This window comes from Eschrichtius robustus, chromosome 6, assembly GCF_028021215.1.
Source record: "Eschrichtius robustus isolate mEscRob2 chromosome 6, mEscRob2.pri, whole genome shotgun sequence".
Taxonomy (NCBI): domain Eukaryota; kingdom Metazoa; phylum Chordata; class Mammalia; order Artiodactyla; family Eschrichtiidae; genus Eschrichtius; species Eschrichtius robustus.
Window position 1 is genome coordinate 75,464,126 of NC_090829.1, and position 25,193 is coordinate 75,489,318.

General features: G+C 36.9%; 1 protein-coding gene across 2 annotated transcripts in view; it reads left to right on the plus strand.

Annotated features, from left to right (window-relative positions):
* Positions 1–25,193, plus strand: part of OSBPL11 (oxysterol binding protein like 11) — a 97,961-nt gene that overhangs the window by 16,472 nt on the left and 56,296 nt on the right. Inside the window, exons 2-6 of one of the 2 annotated variants that reach the window (XM_068546574.1) lie at positions 356–500; positions 12,197–12,265; positions 17,872–18,047; positions 18,912–18,991; positions 20,635–20,811. In XM_068546574.1, coding sequence (XP_068402675.1) covers positions 466–500; positions 12,197–12,265; positions 17,872–18,047; positions 18,912–18,991; positions 20,635–20,811 — 537 coding nt within the window. In that variant the 5' untranslated portion in view covers positions 356–465. The remainder of the gene's footprint in view (positions 1–355; positions 501–12,196; positions 12,266–17,871; positions 18,048–18,911; positions 18,992–20,634; positions 20,812–25,193) is intronic. The other variant, XM_068546573.1, reaches the window with a different exon arrangement.

A 25,193-nucleotide genomic window follows, 5' to 3' on the forward strand; every position in this document is an offset into this window, starting at 1 on the left:
TCCTGTATCCATCCCTTTTAGGTGTGCATTCCACAGTATAACACTACCTCATACTTAAGCTTTAGAAACTTAATTTTGAACATAAGCGGTATTGAAAAGCCTACTAGTAATGTCTGAAAGTCCTGCTTATAGGTAAAAATTCACCCTATTTTTGTTGGCCAACAATGGTGCTATAGGCTGGTATGAGGAAACTGGCCCTTTTTTTGTGTTGAAAGGTGGGAGTTATATTGGTTGCAGCCTTTGGAGAGCAGGTTGGCAATATCTATAAAAATTAAAAATGCATGTACTTTTCACCTAGCAATTTCATTTTTAACAGATGTACTCAAAGATATATGTGTAATTTGTTTTGTTACAGTATTGTTTGTAATAATGAAAGCCTGGAAGCAAATGTCCATCACTAGGGGGACTAGTAGTACTGCTGTGCAGTGGATTACTATGCAGATGCTAAGAATGAATTAGACCAAAATGAAATCATCCGTAAGAAAACTGAAAAAAGCAAGGTACAGTGTATATAATCTCAACCATTTTTTTTTTGGCTGCACCGGGTCTTAGTTGCAGCCCGTGGGATCTTTGTTGAAGTGTGTGGCATCTTTAGTTGCAGCATGTGAACTCTTACTTGCGGCATGTGCGATCTAGTTCCCTGACGAGGGATCAAACCTGGGCCCCCTGCGTTGGGAGCACGGAGTCTTAGCCACTGGACCACCAGGGAAGTCCCTAATCACAACCATTTAAAAAAAAAAAAAGAGTGTGTGTGTGTGTGTGTGTGCGCGCGCTCATGTGCGCACGCGCACACTTGTAGGTACATAGAATATCTCTGAAGAGATACATAAAAAGTTGAGAGAAATGCTTGTCTCTGAGGAGGGGAACTCGTGGCTGGAAGACAAGGTTGGATAAGAAACTTTTCACTGTAGGGACTTCCCTGGTGGCACCGTGGTTAAGACTCCGCCTGCCAATGCAGGAGACACGGGTTCGAGCCCTGATCCGGGAAGATCTCACATGCCGTGGAGCAACTAGGCCCGTGCACCACAATTACTGAAGCCCGTGTGCCTAGAACCTGCGAGCCACAACCACTGAGCCCACATGCCACAACTACTGAAGCCCGTGCACCTAGAGCTTGTGCTGTGCAACAAGAGAAGCCACCGCAATGAGAAGCCCGCGCACCACAACGAAGAGTAGCCCCTGCTCGCTGCAACTAGAGAAAATCCGCGCACAGCAACACAGAACCAATGCAGCCAAAATGAATAAATAAATAAATTTATTTTTTAAAAAAAGGAAAGAAACTTTTCAGTATATGTATGTAATACTCATTAGGAGACAGTTCTTAATGGGTCTCTCATGTTTCTGCCTGACTTGTTAGCAGAGGTATTGATTCTCCTTTGTTCTTTACTGTTTTTTCAAAAATATTTGTATAGCAAACAGTCTTGGAGGATAGAGATAGTATTTCCCTCCTGAGCAAAAGTCAGGTTTGTTTACTGTCTAATATAATAAACATAATGTCTCCTTGCCATGGAGGTCAGGTAGACTTACTGTCCTTAAAAGATTTGGGTTCCCTACACTCAGGGTTCCTTTTCTGTACCTCAACCTACCACATGTGCAGGCATCTCCTGCCCTCTCTGCATTGCCCCATGTGATTGGGCTGATGATCTGTCTACTGCTATTGCTGTGACTACTGAAGTCTTTTGTCTCTGACTTAGGAGTTTCATGTATCCTGCCAGCATCCGTGAAACTGGCAAGCTAACTTGTTAGCTTGCAAATAGGGTGACATCTCAGACCCTTCATAGTTCTTGACAAAATACTTACTGGAAAAATACAATAATTATTTTTTTAAATAAAGAAGTGGGGGACTCAGGGCTTTTTAGGTCCCATCATTCTGACTTGAAAATGTCAGGCTAACAAGGTAAGACAGATCTAAAGAACTGATCTAGAAAATGATCCCTTTCCCCACAGAGGAATCGACTCCCTGGAGTGGGAGAAAACCAATACTTGCTGAGCATTTACCATGTTGAAAGATACTTCAAATGTATTTGGGTTGAAATATATTATCTCTTCCTATTTCCTCATTATAAATCTGAAGTTAGATGTTCTTATCCGCATTTACAGATAAAGACACATAGGACCAGATGTGTTACTTGCGTAAGGTCACACTGGGATTCAAACCTGTGTTTGTGTTAAGCTCATGCTTTTCCCATTATGATAATCCACTTCCTAACTTTCTGGAAGCGTTAGAATTGACTTTCTGCTTTTCCATGTAGAAGTTTCTTCTGTCCCATCTTCAAATGGCCAGTTATCTGCATGAGGGATTTCTCAAATTTAGTTGTTTGTAACAATCAGATTATATATTGGACTTCTTCTGTTTTTGGTCTGTATAGGCAACCATTTTACAGCTGTGCTTCTCGAACTTTCTTCATGAACTCTCTCTTAACTGCATAAGACAGTAGGTACCCCCAGTGGATACAGTTTGTGATTTAAAGCAGCCCATGGTTGATATCACTTTCTTGGGAGTTATCTATAATATCTTCAAAATTCATGAGGATTTTATATTCTACTCTGTAATATATTTGTTATTGGGTTTTTCAGAGGTCTATAAATAATATCATGAGTTCAGGACCAGTTGAGAAAGGGAACATTAGGGATCAGACAGGATGCAGTCAAATCGTCAGGTTATTTTTTTATTGTGGTAAAATGTACATATCATAAAATTTACCATTTTAACCCTTTATAATTATACAGTTCAGTGGCATTAAATGTATTCATATTGTTATATAACCATCACCACTATTCATTCCAGAATTTTTTATCATCCCAAACTAAAACTCTGTACCTATTAAATAACTCCTCATCCACCCCCCCACCCCCCCCGCCAGCCCCCCGGCAACTACTATTCGGCCTTCTGTCTCTGATTTTGACAAATCTAAGTATCTCATATAAGTGGGATTTGTCTTTCTCTTTCTGATTTACTTCACTTAGTATGATAACCTCTAGGTCCATCCATGTTGCTGCAAATGGCATTATTTCACTCTTTTTAATGACTGAGTAATATTCCATTGTGTGTATATTTGTGCGTGTGTGTGTGTATCTCACATCTTCTTTATCCATTCGTCTGTCGATGGACATTTAGGTTGTTTCCATGTCTTGGCTATTGTAAATATTGCTGCTATGAACATAAAGGGTGCATGTATCTTTTCGAATTATAGTTTTCTCTGGGTATATGCCCAGGAGTGGGATTGCTGGGTCATATGACAACTCTATTTCTAGTTTTTTGAGGAACCACCATACTATTTTCCATAGTGGCTGCACCAATTTACATTCTCACTAACAGTGTAAAAGGGTTCCCTTTTCTCCACACCCTCTTCAGCATTTATTATTTGTAGACTTTTTGTTGGTGTCCGTTCTGACTGGTATGAAGTGGTGTTTTGATTTGCATTTCTCTAATAATTAGCGATGATGAGCATCTTTTCATGTGCTTATTGGCCATCTGTATGTCTTCTTTGGAGAAATGTCTTTTTAGGTCTTCTGCACATTTTTTGATTGGGTTTTTGTTTCTTTGTTATTGAATTGTAGGAGCTGTTTGTCTATTTTGGAAATTAAGCCCTTGTCATTTGCGTCATTTGCAAATATTTTCTCCCAGTCCGTAGGTTGTCTTTTCGTTTTGTTCATGGTTTCCTTTGCTGTGCAAAAGCTTGTAAGTTTGATTAGGTCCCATTTGTTTGTTTTTGCTTTTATTTCTATTGCCTTGGGAGACTGACCTAAGAAAACATTGGTATGATTTATATCAGAATGTTTCGCCTATGTTCTCTTCTAGGAGCTTTATGGTGTCTTGTGTTATATTTAAGTCTTTAAGCCATTTTGAGTTTATTTGTGTGTATGGTGTGAGGGTGTGTTCTAGCTTCATTGATTTACATGGGACTATCCAGTGTTGTTTCTACCTTTTGGCTGTTGTGAATAATGTTTCTGTGAACATTTTTATCTGTTGGAGTTCTTGCTTTCATTCTTTTGTGTATATACCCGGAAGTGGAATTGCTGGATCATATAGTAGTTCTATGTTTAACTTTTTGAGGAACCATGATGCTGTTCTCCACAGTGGCTGCACCATTTTACAGTTGCACCAGCAATGCACAAGAGTTCTAATTTCTCTACATCTTTACCAACACTTGTTATTTTCTGTTTTGTTTTGTTTGGATTGGTTTTGGTTTTGATAATAGCCATACTAATGGGTGTGAAGAAATTGTTTTATTACTGGAAAAACTCACTGAAGAAAGTGCCTTTAACATGGGTTAAATAGGTTAGCTAATATTTCACCCTGGAATTAGTCATGCCTATCCACCTAGTCACAAGCAGCTTGGAATACTCAGGTCTTTTTTCCATCAGAGCAGATGAGAATATCTTCTCTGGGTAGGCAGGCAGATAAAAAGGAGAGAGCCCAGAATGGGCTGAGCCATTCATTCATGCCCAGCTGTGGAAAGAGTGGGGGGAAGGCTGGGGAGAGAAGGACAGGAGTTCTCTGGAGAAGTCCTCCTTGTGGAAATATGTGAGGAGGGAGCAAGTTTCTTAACATTTATGTGAGTTTTTTTTTTTTTTTAATAAATTTATTTATTTTATTTATTTATTTTTGGCTGCATTGGGTCTTCATTGCTGCGCACGGGCTTTCTCTAGTTGCAGTGAGCGGGGGCTACTCTTCGTTGCAGTGTGTGGGTTTCTCATTGTGATGGCTTCTCTTGTTGCGGAGCACGGACTCTAGGCGCGCAGGCTTCAGTAGTTGTGGCACGTGGGCTCAGTAGTTGTGGCTCGCGAGCTCTAGAGCGCAGGCTCAGTAGTTGTGGCGCACGGGCTTAGTTGCTCCGTGGCATGTGGGATCTTCCCGGACCAGGGATCGAACCTGTGTCCCCTGCATCGGCAGGCGGATTCTTAGCCACTACGCCACCAGGGGAGTCCTTATGTGAGTTTTGACATTAAAAATGCTTTAACTTCTTATAGTCAAGTAAATTTGCTCTAGAAAGATAGTCTAGTTTTATTTACCCTGTTCTCCTAGCCACCTAGCCCAGTTTTGGATATGTGTAACCTAATTTGAGAAGTAAGGGCTTTTAGGAAACACAGTTCTACATCCCAAAAGAGCAATGCTCACATAGTCACATGGGAAAGTTTTAAAAAATTTAATCCATACCTATTAATAAGTATAAATAGCTCTGTGCCTGGACTGTCCCACCTAGTCAATGTAATTGAACATTTTAAAAATGTTTTATTTGATTATAAAAATAATATATTAAAATTGGAAAATGTGAAACAGTAAAGGGAGCAAACTAATTATCATCCATAATTCTTCCATCCAGTGATAACCACAGTTAACTGTTTTGTGTACTTTTGTTCTGTGCATATTTTTTACACACTATATAAAATTCTATAACCTGCACTTTTAGTGCTATTAATAAGCGTTTCCCCATGTTGTTAGAAACTCATAAGCATTTTAATTGGTGAATACTATTCTATCATATTTCTTAATCATTTTCTTAATGCCATTCATCTAGCTTATTTGTTTTTCTTCCTTTCCTCTGCATTCATTTCCTTGTCTCTCCACTTTATTTTTTTTACTATTATAAATAGTGCTACTCCTGGACATGTTTGCATATTATGTTTGTCTACATTTTTAATTGTCTGTCTGGATACCTAGAAGTGAAGTTCTTGGACCAAAGAGCATTAACATTTTTAAGACTCTTAGCAGAAGGGAGGGAGTCTCCCTTGGCTTGTATACTTTTTGGTATAGATTAAGACACAGTTGAAATTAGAATTAGTTTTAGCTGGGATTTATTTGAGTATACAGGCTGTGAATTGAGTTGTTGTTGCTGGTTTTTGTTTCTCTTTTTGTTTTTTATGTTGTTGTTTTGTGTTTTTTTTTGCAGGCTACTCAGTTGTCTTGTGGTTTTATAGAAAAATTCTGCTTCTGTCTTCCCATTGCCTAATTCATTCAGTGGATATGTATTGAACACCTGTTTATATCCCAGGCTATACACTAGGTGCTGCGTGGACTGCTAGGATGAGTAAGAAGCAGTCACTGCTCTGTGGAATATCTTTTTACAGCACCAGGAGGTACATGTGTTGCAGTCATTCCCATCTGTTGTCAGTTGCTTTTTCCTCAGCTAAGCAGACTGCTCCCTCCCTTCATGCTATTTATGTTACAAGGTAATGAACCAAAGCTAAGCCTTTTTGGAGGATAGTTCTTGCCTAGTAGAAAGTAGGAATTTTGAACTGTGGCTTGACTGGCATCTTCTTTACTACAGCTTGCATAAATTTCTGCCTGTAATAAATGCCTTAAGGTATCCATCTCTAATTCCTCTACCTGGGCTCTGGAGCCCACCTCTCCCCCATTTCCCTCTATCTCTCTCCTCAGTTGTGGTGAGCCTTTTTCTCGTTGCTATATCCTGCCTGTCAGGCACTTACAACTACCGTTGATTTAAGCCCATATCACCATAACCACTTCTCTCTTCAGTTATTGCCAGCTGGCTCTGCCTTCATCATTACATTGGAACTGTTATCTCTTGATTGTTAAATCTTTTTTTTTTTTTTGCTGTGCCTCGTGGCTTGTGGGGTCCTAGGGGCCACAGCAGTGAAAGCACCGAGTCCCAACCTCTGGACTGCCAGGGAATTCCCTTGGTTGTTAACTCTAATAGAAACTTCTCAGTCTTCATCTTCCTTCACCCCTCAATAGTATTAAACATTCTTGACCAAAAACTTACGTGAAATATCCCTGATTTTCTTCCTACTACTCATCTACTTATCTCCTCTCTGTACTCCTCTTGCCTTTAAAACTTTTCCTTAGGGTTCTCTTTTAGACTCTGTCCCTTCTCTTGTCATTTTATAATACTTCCTAGGTGATTTTATTTACTCTCATCGTTTCAAATACTAGTTACATGCTTATATGCTGATCACTACCAAAATCTGTATGTTCAATCCAAATTATGCTACCTTATTGCATATCTCCCTGTGTTATGTCCCACAGGTCCCTTGAATTCAACATGTTAAATTGGGACAAATCCAAAACTTCCTTTATGATCCCCATAAAGGCGTAAGGCGTTCATTCGTATCTACACAGTTGTGCCAGCTGGAAATCTGGGTGTTCCCCTTGTCCCTTCTCTCTCACTCTCATTCTCATTTCACATCTGATAAGTCAGGTCCCGTCGTTTCAACCTAATCACTATTGAATCCTGTGTCTTTGTTTAATGAATCCTGTGTCTTTAACAAACTACCCTTTTCATTTGTATGACAGCTAAAAGCAGAGTCCCAGTGGGTCATTGTCTTTTTCTTCAAGGAGGTATATTTTTCTTATATTAGGTAATGGATTTGGGATGGAGAGGAATCGCCTTTTTTACTTCCCCATCCTTTTCAGTGGATTTTCAGAGTGCTTTGCGTTTAGAAGGTACTGAGCAATTGTGTTGAACTGAAATAAAAGGATGTGAAACTGTTCAAAAAGTAGCTTAATTTTATTTTATTTTTTCATTTTAAAACTATGTTTAATTTTCACATATTTAATTTTATATATTATTTTGTTTTTATTAAAATACAAATAAATGCTTAACATTTAAAAATAAATGAAGAAAGAAAATCAGTGAAGAATAGAACAGTCTCTGTGGCTTCCAAGGTTCTTGTCATTTCTCTACATATAATATTGATCGGAACCTCTGTTCTCAAAATACAGGGTTTAGTCTACCTGGGTCTAACCATGGAAACAGACTTTTTTAACTGAATTCAATGTTGGTGAAAAAGTAGTTTAATTTTAAAAGCTTCTACACATCTTCCTTAAGTCTGATAAAGAAGGGTTAAGAAATATGTGTTATAGTAATGAAGAGTTAGGAATTGAAGCAGTCATTGTTAAGATACCTAGGAGGTGATGAACCTCAAATTAAATAGAATAATGCCACTTACATATAGTTCAGTTAATCAACTGTATTTATAGACTATCAGCTTCTAGCGCTAATTTCAATAAAATGTTAACAAGATCAGAATACACACAATTTGTTGAGTGGTGGAGTTGCTGAAGGATTGAAGAAGAAATTAACTTTTTCATGGCTTATTTTTCTGTGTTATTAGTCTTTTGGACCATCATCTCTAATTCATAGAACACAGAATATTAGTATGATATAATCAGATATGTGGTATATTCCCACTTTAACAACTAGGTTTTATTCATATTAACAGGTAAATCTTCTATTAAATTTATACATTTTAAATGGGAGCAAACCATGAGTGTTAGAAGTACTACATAATAACTATAAGGAAGTAGAGAGAAGAAAGGAGAGGAAACGAAAGATGTTCACTCACAGAGCTTTTTATGCTAGCCACCAGATGGCACAGTGGTTCCACATCAGCTGGTTGCACTGACTAGAGAAGGGGAAGGATGAGAGAGGGACAGTGCAACCAGCTGTTCCAAGAATGGATTGCTCTTCAGTTGGTTCTTTGTAACCTCAGATGTCTGTTTTCTGTAGTAAAAGCAGGCCAGCAGTTTATAATTACATATTTGAATTTGTTTCTTTTGAAGCTGGCTTTATACTACTACCAAATGAACCATGTTAGTATCCCTCTTGTGATTTTTGTGAGAAGGTTAACTCTTTGGATACAAGCATCAAAAATATTAAAAACACTAAAAATTAAACATAAAACATTACTGTACTGTGGAATATGAGGATACACGTTCATTTTATTTAATGAATGATGCTACTGAAATTATACTCTTAAAAATTCATTGATAGTCATTAAATGACTGATATAAATAACTTAGATATGACCAAAATGAGGAATACCTTTAATAATATGAGGGACTAAACAAAAATAAGGGACATGAGGCATAATCTTTGATTGCTTTGAAATGAAGATTTTGTTCTTCTCAGTTGTAGATAGTTTATTTGAAGTTTAATAAACATTCCCCGCACAGTTCACGTATCCATTTGAAGAATATATATAGTCCTAGAACCAGAGGAAGTGAACTATAACTGAGTTGTAATGTTTTTATAGCATGCTAATAGCCTTATCTAGTAATGAAAGCTTGGTGTAGAGAACCTAGATTAAAGGGGAAAATAAAAAAATGGTGAATTATGGAATATCTGGGTACTTTGGGGAAATATTTAATTTAGGTTATGTGACACACTAGGCCTTTTGTAGATTGGTACAGAGTGTAAATAAATATTCAGGTTATGAAGCTACAGGACAAAATAGACCAAGAATAAGGTTTTTTAAAAATTTAGATATTATTGATATATAACATTAGTTTTAGGTGTACAATATAATTTTTTTTGTATGTTGCAAAATGATCACAATAAGTCTAGTTAACATGCATTACTGGGCTTCTCTGGTGGCACAGTGGTTAAGAATCCGCCTGCCAATTCAGGGGACACGGGTTCGAGCCCTGGTCCCGGAAGATCCCACATGCCACGGAGCAACTAAGCCCGTGTGCCACAACTACTGAGCCTGCGCTCTAGAGCCCACGAGCCACGACTACCGAGACCGCATGCCACAGCTACTGAAGCCTGAGCGCCTAGAGCCCATGCTCCGCAACAAGAGAAGCCACTGCAGGGAGAAGCCCCTGCAGTGAGAACCCCGCGCACTGCAACGAAGAGTAGCCCCCACTCGCCACAACTAGAGAAAGCCCGTGCACAGCAACAAAGACCCAATGCATCCAAAAATAAATAAATAAAATTTAAAAAAAACATGCATCACTACACTGTTACACTTTGTTTTTCTTATGATGAGAACTTTTAAGATCTACTCTCTTAGCAACTTTCAAATGTACAATATTATCAACTATAGTCACTATGCTATAAATAACATTCCCAGTACTGACTTATTATATAACTGCAAGTTTGTGTCTTTTGATCACCTTCACCCATTTTGTTCACCTCCCACCCCCACCACTGGCAGCCACTAATCTGTTCTCTCTATGAGTTTTGGGGTTTTTTTGTTTTTATTTTTAGATTCCATATATAAGTGAAGAAATAAGTTTTGAGGACAAGAACAGTTCAAGACAGCTAAGCTCTATGTTAAATATCTAAAACAGATGAGGAACTCTTTGGGAAATTATTTTTGGGCAGAGTCCAGGGGCATTGGGATTCCTCTGGCCCCAAAAAGCTGTTTAAGCCTGAAGCCTGGGGAAAACATGAGCGCCAGACTAGAAATCTCTGCCTTTTCAAGTACCAGTGGAACTGAAAGAAATAGCTTTGCTGTGACATAGGGCTGGAAGTAGGGCAAAAATCCAATGGGTTGGGTTTCTAGAGAAGAATCCTTCCTCTAGATGTGGGTTTTAGAAATTACTGAAATGAGAATTCAAATGGTACTGTCAGTTTTAACATGACAGAATACATGTATAATTATCATAACTTTGGGTTGGCGGTTTAGAGGTTGACAACCTTTGTCTTCTTGAGATTAGTGACCGTATGAAACCAAAAGGACGTGAGCAGTTTCACTTAATATTAGTAAACAGTGTTGTTTGCTAGCCTTAGAATGGAAGAAAAATACAGGAAAAAGAAGTAACATATACTCAGTCATGGGATCAGTTCTTTATTTCCAAGCACTTTGAAGAAATGCGATTAGAAGGGCACCCAACTTCCAAGCACTTTGAAGAAATGAGATTAGAAGGGCACCCAACATTGAGTTTATCCCTGAGGCATCCTCCTACTTGCTCTCCAGTAATAATAGCTACTAGAATCTTATAGTCAATATGGGCATTTTGTTGTGTGTTTGTGTAAGAGAGTATCTTTATCTTCATCTCTTTTCATTTGTCATTCAGATCAACCTAAGTCTTTAAAAAATTTTGTTCTATTGGTTGTATCAGCTCTCTTGATTTTGCTTTTGATGTCCATGTTTTAAAGGTTGCCAGTTGTCTTATACTTTCCATTTCCTAGATGCTGGTTAGCTGAAATTTTACCAAATAAGCTCTGTGATTCAGGGATAGTAGAGAAAATAAATGTTTAATATCGTTTGCATCTTAGAGTTTAAAGTTAAAACTTTAGAGTAGATGAGTTTAAAGAGAATTCTTAATGTAAGTTACAAAATAAAAAATGAAGCCCATATATCAAAAAGATACATCAACGTAGGTGAAGCTTTAATATCTTTTCATAAGTATAAGGAAACTTAAAATATTGGAAACAAAGTATCAATAAGATACTGCATTTTCTATGAACCACGGTAACAGAACATTTCTGATAAATAGAAAAAGGGGGCAGGAGGTAAAGAAACTCACTTTCAGTAAGGCTAACGATACAGGTCCCAAATAAATCTTTCCGGTGGTAAGACTTGCAATGAGCACTTTGCCGCATGCCTGTCTGGGGTGGGGGAGTGGGAGTGGGGTGTCATACTCATCAAAAACAGGATCTCCATTTTGGAAGCCCAAAGAATCAAAGACATAACATGTCCCACCAGATTGAGGAGGCACTATTCGACCTGGAGACCTTTTTTAGTTTATTCTAGAACCATAAAACTGGATTTTCTTTGTTTAGTATTGAATTAAGTTATAAAATATTTTTATTTATAATTATATTTATAGTATATTTGTTCATATTTATGTAATTGTATACATATATAATGATTTTATATTTGAAATATTGTATAGTAATTTATGGGGGATTATACTTGCTTTGAAGAACTCTGGTAAAGTCCTATGGATATGAAATATGGGGGATTAAATAGCTCTATTTGTTAACCTATAAATTTTACTTCTGAAGTAAGTTTGAAGCATTTGTAAAAAAGTATGTGTCTACAGCTTATTTATTTATTTATTTATTTATTTATTTATTTATTTATTTTTGGCTGCATTGGGTCTTCGTTGCTGCACGCAGACTTTCTCTAGTTGCGGTGAGCGGGGGCTACTCTTCGTTGTGGTGCACGGGCTTCTCATTGCGGTGGCTTCTCTTGTTGCAGAGCACGGGCTCTAAGCGTGTGCGCTTCAGTAGTTGTGGCGCTCAGGCTCAGTAGTTGTAGCTCGCGGGCTCTAGAGTGCAGACTAAGTAGTTGTGGCGCACAGACTTAGTTGCTCCATGGCATGTGGGATCTTCCCGGACCAGGGCTCAAACCCATGTCCCCTGCATTGGCTGGCAGATTCTTAACCACTGTGCCACCAGAGAAGTCCCTACAGCTATTTTTTAAACTGTACAGTTAACTTCCTGGAATTTCTTCTAATTTTCACTGACTTTGGCCCTTTCTGATCTTTTTGAAACAGTGATCACATGGAAAGTGTGTGTGGCTATTTAATGAAGTACACCAACCTTGTCACTGGGTGGCAATACAGGTAAGTGTGATTATTCTGTCACATCTCTCTCCCAAGAGACCAGAAATGGGGCTGATAATTTTATATTCTGATATTACTTCAGTACAAATATGGCTGGGAAACATGTTAGAGAAAGATTTACCATGTTTTTTCTAAAAGTCTGATGACTTTCTTCTCCTCTTTAAGGGGTAGGAGGAGTTAACATCTGTCCAAATTGCAGCCTCCAAATGCCTCAGAAGTTAGAATCATTTGTCCACTTGCCTAATGCATACTTGCAGTGGTGAGGCTTTTAGGGTGGTTTGGAGATGGCAAAGAGATTTGTATTAGGTGCCTGTTCAGGATTCTCAAAAGTTCTCTGGGACCTTGGAGAGTTTAAATAACCAGCCGAAGGTCAAACAAGCACTCGATAAGTAGCAAAGCCAGCTATTTTAAATACTGTGTGGAATTGGTAGTTGTAGGGTAGGGGATTAAACTTTTTTTTTTATTGTGATAAAGTAAACATAACATAAAATTTACCATTTTAAACATTTTTTAGTATACAGTTCAGTGGCATTAAATACATGCACATTGTTGTGCAGCTATCACCTTCATTCATCTCAGAACTTTTTGCATCTTCTCAGACTAAAACTCTGTACCCATTAAACAATATTTCCACATTTCCCCCTGCCCTGAGTCCTTGGCAACCACTATTCTACTTTCTGTCTCTATGAATTTGACTACTCTAGGTACCTTAATAAAAGTGGAATCATATAATATTTGTCCTTTTGTGATTGGCTTATTTCACTTAGTATAATGTCCTCAAGGTTCACCTATGTAGCGTGTGTCAGGATTCCTAGCTTTTTAGGGCTGAATCGTAGTCCCTTGTATGTATATACCACATTTTGTTTATCCAGTTATCTGTCGGTGGACATTTGGGTTACTTCTACCTTTTGGCTAATCGTGAATAATGCTGCTGTGAGCATTGGTGTACAAAATATCTGTTGGAGTTCCTGCTCTCATTCTTTTGTGTATATACCCAGAAATGGAATTGCTGGATCACATGGTAATTCTGTGTTTAACTTTTTGGGGAATCACCATATTGTTTTCCATAGCAGCTGCACCATTTTACATTCCCACCAGCAATGCACAGGAGTTGCAATTTCTGTACATCTTCCCAACACTTGTTACTTTCTGTTTTATGTGGGGTTTTTTGTTTTGTTTTGTTTTTTTTAATAATAGCCATCCTAATGGGTGTTAAGTGGTATCTCATTGTGGTTTTTAGATTTACAAGCGTTAAAGGTAGAATTTGAACCCAAATAGTTCTGACTCCGAAGTCTATGTTCTTGGCATTATCACATGCTGCTTCTTATTCACATGTCATTTGGAGACCTCTGCTTTTGGCTAGGTCAAAAGCATGTTGGAATAACTGGAGCTGAATTTGCATTTTTACCTTAAACAACTAGAAAATGGGACATAGTATATGAAAGAATGGTTTTCAGACTTTCAAAAAATAGTTGAAGCACTATGATGAACATGTGATTTATTAAAAGAGAAGGCAGTTTGGGCCATGTTTAGTTTGAAGTAACAGTAGGGCTTTCAAATAGGAGTGATATGCAGGAAGTTGGAGGTCATATGAGAGGTCAAAGCTGGATGTGAAAACATAGAAGGGAATCATTCCTGTTGAAGTGAAAAGGGTAGTTCTCTAAGGTTCTCAGTTTTTATTTTTTTTAAAAAGAGCAAAGTCAAGGGAGCCTTTTCATTTTGCATTTTCCCACCTCAGTTTTTATGTAATTTTTTAAAAGCTTATACATTTAAATGACATATAAAATATTTTTTAAAAAAATTTGTCACTCTGCTTTTAGCACTATTCTTTGTTCTCTTTTTAAAAAGGGAAATAGGTTAACTTTTCTCCCCCATGCCATTCAACAACTTTCATTCATATTATATTATTGAGAAAGTCTCAGAAGTGGAACAGAGTAAGAAAGCTCCAAAATATACCCAAGCTTATAAGATTTAATATATGTTAATGATGGCATTTCAGGTCAGTGGCAACTTGAGACCATGGGGAGAAGGGGCAGGTGTTTGTATCATTGCATGAGGGAGCCTTCCAAAAAGATCCATTGGCCACTGGTTGCCTGAGGAGTTAGCTAAGAGATCCAAGCCAAAGTTCCAGCTTAGGGAGGGGCACTGCCTCTGCCCATGCGATCCCTCCAGCTGTCTAAGAGGCCAGTTTTAGCAGCAGCAGGAAGTGGGGATGAAGACAACCCATCCCTGTTTGCCACTGAGAACACAGAATCTTTTACCAACTTGCCCCATCAGAGAGGTCTCAGCTTGTCAACTTGATTGCTGCAAAAACACTTTAGAAAAAACTTCCGTATTCTGCCAACCTGGCTGGAGGCTTGTGGCACAGCAGAGATATACTGGGTTCTCAGCATGGAATGTGCAGATTGAATGATAAAAGAGGAACAGAAAGGTTAAGACCACGTTTAAGGACCTTAGGCTTAGAGCTCAGTTTCTTTGGCAGGCCTAGCCACTTTGTCCCTGTGCTGCAGATAAAGCTTAAGTAACAAAAGCACTGCACCTGTGCCAGATATTCAAGGCAGTTTCCCTGCAGTCCATTTCTGTTTGACTAAGGGCAACTTAGAGCAGCTTGGAGAAATCCAGCATGGGCGTACTCTATAAATAACTGCTTGCTTTGGAATGTAGTGCCCTAGGAATGAGCAAGACCCTCTCTTGAACCCGTTTCCTTTCACTTTCAACTCTAATTCCTGAAGATGAGATCACTTCCCAGTTGGCTTAGAAGTTCTATACATGCTCAGCACTGAAGTCTAGGATGGTCAGAGCAAAGCACATGGGTGCCTTTCCATCCAGAATCTTCACTAAAGTTGATTTTTGCCATCATAAGACATACTTCCAAGTCAGAATATTTTTTAGATTAAAGTTCCATTTGATGATACTTCACCTTAAGTTGTGGGCTATTCTGAAGATTAGTCATTTTCTCAAACTGACAGTCTTTGTTGTTTTGAAATTGCAAAAAATAAACAATTATTTAATTTTCCTTTTAACAACTTAGGTGACTTTTCTGCATGTAAAGATAGGTGCTGAATCTTAAGTCTTTGTTTCTGCATTTCTTTAGCTTCTTGGTTAGGCCAACTTGATAAAACTACTATAATCAAGAGTCTCATACCGTTCTGGGCAAAATAGCTTTATTAAGTTTTCTCACTATGTGGATTGTCTCTCTGTCCCCAATCTACACATCTTGTAAAATATCTCCAGAGAAGTGGTGAAGGAAGAACATTTGGATTAATTCATGTATGATGAAAGACAGCCCAAAGTGCTCTGTTATTGCCAGTGGGTCCATAATATCATCTTGGTGTTAGAAAGATATTCAGTTATTGGCTCATTTCTATCATTTTACCAATCCCTCCTTTTGTATATTTAGGTGAGTACCTCCCATGTTGTAAATTTGAGGTAATGCTTTTGGGATAAGAAATATGTGTTCACAGCAAACTTGAGATTTCCAAACACGTTATTCTCTAAATTTTCTTTGAAGTGACTGCTTGTAAGAGAAGAGACCAGTCTTTTTCCTTTGACTGTTTGAAATGAATTGTGCTTATTGCTTAGAACAGTCGGAAGAGATTTCTTTCTTTTCTTGTTTCCTTCGTTCGTTCCTTTCCTTATTTCTTGTTTGTTTGTTCATTTGTTCCTTTGTTCACAGCTTTATTGAGATGTAGTGCCCATTTGAGGTGTACAACTCAATGGTTTTTAGTATATTCAAGAGACTGCTTTCTTGCCAACAGACCCCTTACATTTGCTTGCTGAATTTTTTGTAGTAGATGCATGACTTAGTCTGTTCAGGCTGCAATAACAAAATGTCGCCGACTGGATAGCTTATAAACAACAGAAATTTATTTCTCACAGTTCCGGAGGTTGGAAGTCCATGATTATGGTGGCAGCATGGTCAGGAAAGGGTCCTCTTTTGGATCACAGACTTCTCATTGTATTCTCACATGGCTGTAAAGGGCCAAGGGAGCTCTCTTGGGTCTCTCTCTTTTTCTTGTTTTCTGGCCGCACTGCGCGGCTTGCGGAGGTCTTAGTTCCCCAACCACTGCCCATGGCAGTGAAAGTGCCGAGTCCTAACTGCTGGACCACCAGGGAAGTCCCTTGGGTCTCTTTTATAAAGGCACTGATCCCATTCATGAGGGTGTTACACCCTTATGACCTGATCACTTCCCAAAGGTCCCATCTCTTAATATCATTACCTTAGGGGTTAGGATTTCCACATGTGAATTTTGGTGGGGACACATTCGGACCATGGCAGATTACTAAGGACACTTTATATGTTTTAGGAATTTAAGATGATTTCAGTGGCTATTTTTGTGTTAATTAAAATAATCCCTTCAAATCTTAGGGAAAATAATGTTAAGCAGCCCTTTTAAAAATAGGGAAAAATGTGAAGGGCAGTTCACTAAGTAGAACTACAGATGGTCAATAAACACATGAAAAAATGTTTAACTCCTCTAGTAATTAAAGAAATGGAGGTTTAAAGCTCTCAAAAATATTAAAATTAATTTATCAAATATCATCAGAATATGTGAACATAATTTTTAAAATCACAAGCATGCTAAAAGACGAATGAGAAAAACAATAGTCTTGCTTTCCCGTCTCCCTTTTCAGGCATCCGCTTTCGACTTGTGTTTTCTTCTCATCGTTTCTTTTTCTTTCCCTGAATAAAAGGCTGATTCCATTCTCTTCCAGTTTGGTATGGTTGATATGGTTGCCATGTTGCTTAAGACAATATCTTCTAGGAACTTGAACTGGATCAAATTGTCTACCTGATTCTATTACAGAACACACTAACATGTAGAATGCCAAATTGCTGTAAACCCAAACATTAATTTTTTGAAATAGAAACTTTTTAGGTTTTTTTTCCTAAAGAAAAGAACTATTGCACTACTTAAATTGGAATCCGAATTAACATATTTCCTAAAGTAGTTAATCTAAAACCAAATCAGAACATCAAATTCTTTTCCAAAGTGTATCAGTATTTCATCATTTAGTTTCAAGTTCCTTATTTCTGCATCTCCAGTTGCAGCTTTTTCATTTTTAAAGAGGATAAGTAATCTTTAGTTGTGACCTATTTAATGTTGCGTTCACAAAATCTTAATACCTTGGCATTATTCTTATTGTTTATTTCACTGATTAAATATTAAATCAGATTCATTTCTTACCTAGCATTTGTTGACTTCAGAGCTCATGCTTTGATTTGTTTCCAGTGAATTTTAAATAAAAATTCTCACTACCATTTGTCTTGGGCAACTTACCCTCCCTGTTAATGAATTCTGGAGAGAAATCTTCCTCTGAAAGGATACTATATCTTTGTTCCTTTTTGCATTGTCTAGTATACCTCTTCCCTATTAAATGCCTCTTTCACAGCTGAAGGTTTTATATCTTTTATTAAACTCATTCAATTTTTCAGTAACATTTACTGCTAGGAAATTCAATCTAGTGTTTCCAAGTACTTCTTGAGATGCTTTTGAATTTTATTTAATAGCAAAAACTCAAAAGTGTGTGATTAAAATTTGGTTTGCTTTAGTTTGACTAGGGGAAATATTTTAAAATTATGACCTTTTTTAAAATCATTACAGGTTTTTTGTTTTAAACAATGAAGCTGGGCTATTGGAGTACTTTGTGAATGAACAGTCTAGAAATCAAAAACCCAGAGGTACTTTGCAGCTTGCAGGAGCTGTAATATCACCCAGTGATGAGGACTCTCACACCTTCACTGTAAATGCTGCCAGTGGGGAACAGTATAAACTCAGAGGTATGACTGAAATATGAGAATTAATAGTGTGATTTTCTTCTTCCTTGAGAAGTTGGTATACTTCCCTGCTTTCATTTAGGTTTTGGAAATAGAAACTGCCGTCATTGATGATATAGACACAATATTTTAAACCTTGGAATTGCTTTAAGGATTTATGAAATCTGTTTTAATTAATGACTTTTTTTAAGTGGCACAGTGAACAAGTCTGTTTAAAATTGGGCCCTCTAAAAATTTGTGTAGAGGAAATCCTGATTACTGAAAACTCTGAAAACACAGACTTCTTTAAATTTTTTTTATGTCTTCCATGGATTTGTATTTTACCCCCTTTCTTGATTTGGTTGGTATGCTCTCTTTGTGGTTTTTAGTGACTAATGTACATAATTGAGATTTATTAAAATGCTCGTATTCATTAAAATAAAGTATAACTTCTGATTAGATACATTTAATTTGTATGTATAAAGTTTCTGTTTTTTATTTAATTAATACACATAAAGTATAACAATAACCCTAATTGAGCATGCTTCTAGAGATCTGAAAGAATATACTGAGGATACATTAAATGCTTAATAAAGGTTATTTCTTTAAGGAAGAGCATATTTTTATGAGAAAGTTAAGACATGTCATATACCCACCTAGCTGCATGTAATTTATCCTCCTAATGAAATAGCCACATCCAGCTATGGTGTTACCTAACAAGGTTGATGCTTTTGCCTCTTTCCTACCTCCCTCTGGTCAGGGACATTTGCTCTAGGGAGAGTAAGACCAATCCCTGATTTTCAGTGATCTATTCTTCATGCTATAGACAATTAATTGTATTCTAAAAATAAATATAAAAGTGAATAACTTGTAGATACTTTTTATCAGCCACAGATGCTAAAGAGCGACAACATTGGGTTAGCAGACTTCAGATATGTACACAACACCACACTGAAGCTATTGGCAAGGTATGTGGATTCATATACGATATTAATGCACAAAAATGGGAAAAGATTTTTAACTTATTTTTTTATATTTTAAAATTGAGGTAGTATTCACATACCATAAAATTTATCCTTTTAAAGTGTACAATTTCATGGTTTTTAGTATATTCACAAGATTGTACAACTGTTGCAACTATCTGATTCCTGAACATTTTCATCACCTTCCAAAAAACCCATATCCATCAGTAGTCACTCCCTAGTCCCCTCTTCCCAGTCCCCTGACAAACACTAATATAATTTCTGTTTCATTGGATTTGTTTATTCTGGACATTTCATATAAGTGGAATTATACAATATGTGCTTTTTTGGTCTGGCTTCTTACAATAAGCACAGTGTTTTCAAGGTTCATCCATGTCATTGCATGTATCATACTTTATTCCTTTTTAAGGCCAAATAGTACTCTATTGTATGGATGTACCACATTTTGTTTATTCACCAGTTGATGGACATTTGGATTGTTTTATTTTTTTTTCGCCATGCCGAGTGGCTTGTGGGATCTTAGTTCCCCAACCAGGGATTGAACCCGGGCCATGGCAGTGAAAGCTCTGAGTCCTAACCACTGGACCGCCAGGGAGTTCCCTGGATTGCTTACATTTTGTGGCTGTTATGAATAATACTTCTATGAATACTTGTGTTCAAGTTTTTGTGTAAACACATGATTTCAGTTCACTAGGTTATTCCTAGGAGTAGAATTACTGGGTTATATGGTAGTTCTCTGTTTAACTATTTGAGGAACTGCCAAACTGTTTTTCAAAGCAGTCAGACTATTTCATGTTCTCACCAGCAATACATGAGGGTTCCAATTTCTCCACATCCTTACCAATACTTGTTGCTGTCCTTTTTTACAATTATTATGGCCATCCTAATGCGTGTGAAGTAGAATTTCATTGTGGTTTTGATTTCATTTCTCTAATGACTAATAATGTTGAGCATCTTTTCATGTGCTTATAGACCATTTGTGTATCTCCTTTGAGGTGTTTTATTTTTTAAGATGAAAAGGAGGGTCTCAGTACTTGAAATCTGAGGTTAGAAATGTCTAAAAAATAATATAGGGAAGCATAGTTAAAGGATTCCATACCTACTTTTCTTTTTCTTCCTAGTGGTTTTTCCCCATAGCTAAATTTTTTAAAGTTGTGATTTAGGCCTATAGTCTGAAATCCAGCATAAAAGCTTTATTTGTGCTGCAAGATTCTAAGCATTGGCAGTGACCAGAAAGTGCTAGTTTGTTTCAAAGATACTTGAATGTTACATTAGAACATTTATTATATTGAGTATTGCTGAGTATATTTTTTGCTTCAATCATGATGTTTAAAGATCTGAAATTAGAAATTTCTTGTTATTCTAATACATTCTAACGTGTATAAAAGAAGTTCTTGACAGCACACACCTGGAATTAATTTTCTAACTACGTTACCAGTTTACTATGGGATGTGTGAAATACTTAAACTTTGAAGGATTTAAACTTTATCATCTTCAGAGCTATTCTTGTAGTCAATTTTGAGGTTAATTTTATTTTTAAAACTGTGTGTAAAAGACTCTAGTTTAGTATAGGTTGAGGGTTAACCTAAAGTTTAAAAAAGGAATGATTTTCTTTGTTTGTCTAATAGAATAATCCTCCTCTGAAATCACGGAGCTTCTCACTTGCATCTAGTGGTAATTCTCCTATATCCCAGAGGAGACCCAGTCAAAATGCCATTTCCTTTTTTAATGTTGGACATTCCAAACTACAATCAGTGAGCAAAAGAACTAACTTACCTCCAGACCATCTTGTGGAAGTCAGAGAAGTAAGTATGAATTGAAATCAAGTTAAATGCATAAAATAATCTTAACTGCTTGGTTTTGACACACAAAAATTTTAAATCCTGTGTCTTCTGGGGCCCTCAATGTTTAAGTCTTAAAGAGTCCCTGATTCTTTAGGTGTCCTAAGTTTCCTCAAGTCTGTCAACTAGGTTCTGTGTAAACTGTCATCTTTCAAAAGTCTGCATCTTTCATTTCTGAAGTAAGAGTACAGACTCCATTAATGTAAAATTTATGATCAAAAGGGTTATTCAGCCTAGTGGAAAGACTATATGGTCAAACAACTGACTATTTTCTTTAACTGGTACATGTAAATGGAGAATTTCACACACACACACAAAAATAGAATAGTTAAATCCTTGATGTTGCCTTATCTCACCATTTTCTTCATTCTCTTTCAAACTGCGTACCAAATAATTCTAGTTAATAAAGGATGCAGTTGTTAGGTTCTTAATAATCCGGGTGTTTTTTACTGAGTTAATTTTGGTAGAGCTTATAAATATCTGTGTAGTGAATTGTGAAAATAGTATTATAAATCACACCCAAATGATTTAAGGCAGGAAGCTGGGGAGAATGTTCCCTCTATCAAGTTATTTTGGTTTGTATTTATAGATGAAGAAATTGAGATTTAAAGAGATGAAGTAACATCCTTGAGATAAACAAACAATAGCTTTGACTCACTTTTTAGTCCTGTTATAAATAAGTGACTATTATAAATACCTTTTTTCATAAAACAATACATTTTTAGTATTTATGTTGATGATATTCAATCTGTTGATAAATATTGGTGTTTGTGTCTTAAGGAAATCAAGGTACTGATATATTAATCTACAGTGAAGGAAAAGGAAATATTAAAAGTGGTTAAGATAAGGGATAGAATAAAGAAAAATATCTAGGGGCAGACTTGTATCATAGTGTGTTCTTAACCCTTAAAAATTAGGCTGCCATGAAATTTTTGGAAATCTTTGATCATGGCTAGTGATGGGAGCTTGAGGGTTCTTCAGAGATGCTGATGATGATCTGTTTCTTGATCTGGGTGTTGGTTACATGGGTGTGTTTGGTTTATGAAAATTCATCAAGCCTATATACTTGTGAGAAGTGTACTTTTCTATCTGTAATACTGTAAATCAGTATATATACTTCAGTAAAAGATTCAAAACAAGCAAAACTCGTGAAGTTGTCATGAATTTTGGTGCACATTTTCACGGAAAAGGAACCTTTTTGTATTTGAGATTTTAGCTATCTGTGGAGACCTCTGCTTGGCTGTGCTTGGATCTTTAGGACCTGCTGTACTGAGACTATTGTCATATCTCAGCTTCTCTTCTACTGTGATGACTTTAATCACCCACGCTTCTCTTTCTTGTTCTAATGGTTCTTTTGTTATTCTCACACCCAGGGGTAATTTCTTACAGTACCCACACTATAATGTTCTGTGATTTTAAATATACCTTTCATATCATTGTGATAGCATGTTAATGTTTAGCATGTAACTCTGACACTTGTATGTAGAGAGTGTGTGTCCCCAAAGTTTCACAACTACCTCTTTAGGAAGGACAGGTATTTACTTACAGAACTGACTAATTTAATGGCAGCTTTCTTGAATTATGGCGCCAGTAATTATCGTAGGATTTGAGGGTTGACCATTGTTTGGCAATCTCTGTGCCAATGCCACCTACAAAAAAAAAAAAAAGTTTTAGTTGAGTGTCTGTGTCTTCACTAGGTTGATGTTTTTGCTTTTAAGAACTCAACAGGTCAAATTATAAAATTATAACTCTATTAGGAACATTCTGTATTCCAATGGAATAATTCTATTTGTGAGAAAATAGTACATTTGGAGAGTTTATACCATTTTTTGTCCTTCAGACAAATATTTTTTAATGTTTTTATTTTTTAATAAATTTATTTATTTTATTTATTTATTTTTGGCTGCGTTGGGTCTTTGTTGCTGTGCACGGGCTTTCTCTAGTTGTGGCGAGCGGGGGCTACTCTTTGTTGCGTTGCGCGGGCTTCTCATTGCGGTGGCTTCTCTTGTTGCGGAGCACGGCTCTAGGTGCGCGGGCTTCAGTAGTTGTGGCATTCGGGCTCAGTACTTGTGGCTGGCGGGCTGTAGAGTGCAGGCTCAGTAGTTATGGCGCACGGGCTTAGTTGCTCCGCAGCATGTGGGATCTTCCCGGACCAGGGATGGAACCCATGTCCCCTGCATTGGCAGGTGGATTCTTAATCACTAGGCCACCAGGGAAGTCCAAGAACACTTTTTAAATGCTTACTTTGGACTAATTTTAAATTTACAGAAAAGGTGCAAAAGTAGTACTGGGTTTCTATATATCCCCCACCTAACTTTTTGTAATGTTACCATCTTTCATAACATAGTATCAAAACCAGGAAATTATATAGATACAATACTGTTAACTATAATCCTTATTCAAATTTTAACAGTTTTTCCACTGACATTCTTTTTCTGTTTTAGGATCCTGTCCTAAAATGTTGCATTTAGTTGTTGTTATTACTAGTCTCCTTCTGTCTGTAATTGTTTCTCAGTCTTTCCTTATCCTTCATGACCTTGACACCTATGAGGATCCAGTTATATTTATTTAATGTTCCCAAATTTGCATTTATCTGATGTTTTCTTATTCTTTGAGTGAGATTATACATTTTTGGGAAAAATACCCTAGAAGATATGTATCCTTAGTGCCTATATCAAGGAGTTCATGATGTCAGTATGTCATATTACTGGTGATGTTGGCCTTGGTCACTTGGTTAAGGTAGCTTCTACTGGATTTCTCCACTGTAAAGTTGCTGTCTTTCCCTCTGTAGTTAATAAATGTCTTGGGGAGGTACTTTGAGACTATGCAGATCCTTTTTCTCTTCAAAGACATTGAGAAAACTTTTGATACCACGCTGACCTATGGTTCCAGGTAAGAGTTCTCAAGCTTTTTGTGGTCTTGGGATCCCTTTCAGTCTTAAAAATGATTGAGGACCTCAAAGAGCTTTTGTTTTACGTGGGTTAAATTTACCAATATTTACCTTATTAGAAATTAAAACAGGTATTTTATTTTATTTATTAGTTATCTATACATAAAAACAGGTATTTCAAAAATACTAGTTTTAAAATTTTATTTTAAATTTTAAATGTTAAATGTTTTATTTTAAAATAAAAATTAATAAATTCATACATGTTAATATAAATTACATATTTTTATGTCAAACAACTATTTTTTCCCAAAACAAACAAAATAATTTTACTCAATTTATTGCCATATGTAGTTTTGGTTGAAATACGTGAAAAAAAATTTGGCCTCACACAGATACGTGGTTGGAAAAAAAGAGGAATATTTTAATAGCTTTTTAAGATAATTGTGGCTATTCTTCTCTGATACTCCACCAAAACTTGACAGTGGCAGTTTCTTGACAGTGGCAGTTTCTCCACCAAAACTTGAGAGTGGCAGTTTCTTGACAGTGGCAGTTTCACCAAAACTTGACAGTGGCAGTTTCTTTTCCACCAAAACTTGACAGTGGCAGTTTCTTAAGTGTTAGATGCAGTGTGGAATCTAATATATATCAGTGAACTTTTCATATTCTGTTTCATGAAAATATATTGGTTCATCTTGCACTTTGAATGGATCTTTAACCTATGCACAATTTTGTAACACTACGCATTAGTCATTTGGAAAATATTAGTTCAGAGTTGTGCAGGTCTTACAGATGTTGATATACAATATCGAAAATTCACATTCATTAAGATCCCCACTAATCTCATCAGAAAAGGCTTTCAGTATTGGAAACCTGTCAAGCTCATGGTAACTGACATAGGTTTCCAAGATTGTAATTTCATTTTAAAGCTCAGATTTTATAATTGGCCACAAATACTGTCAGTTGTTTTTCTTGAAGTGGCAAGTCATTTTGTTTAATTTGAGATGTCTACCACATACCCCCAAGCCTGAAGAGCCATAGTTTCTAACAGTCATTATTTATGTCAAGGAAAAACATCCCTGTGTTTCTCCTCTTTTCTACTGCAACACCCTATACTTCTGTCCTCCGGTCACCAAATGTGTGGAGGCTTCCTCCACACTAAGCAGTTCTCTGATCCTCTGCAGACTCCACCTAGGTGTTCTACAATTCAATTCAGTTCTGACACTATTTATCTGAGATAGTGTCTGCCCCCACTTCAGATGCTATTCGCAAGTCGAGGTTGTCACCTGTGTTTGTGACCAACCACCTATAAATGGGAGATTTCCATTACCCCTTCTTCAGGTTGGGTCATTTGCTAGAACAGCTCACAGAACTTGGGAAAACAGTTTACTTACTATATTACCAGCATATTATAAAGGACTATAACTCAGGAACAGCCAGAGGAGGAGAAACATAGGGC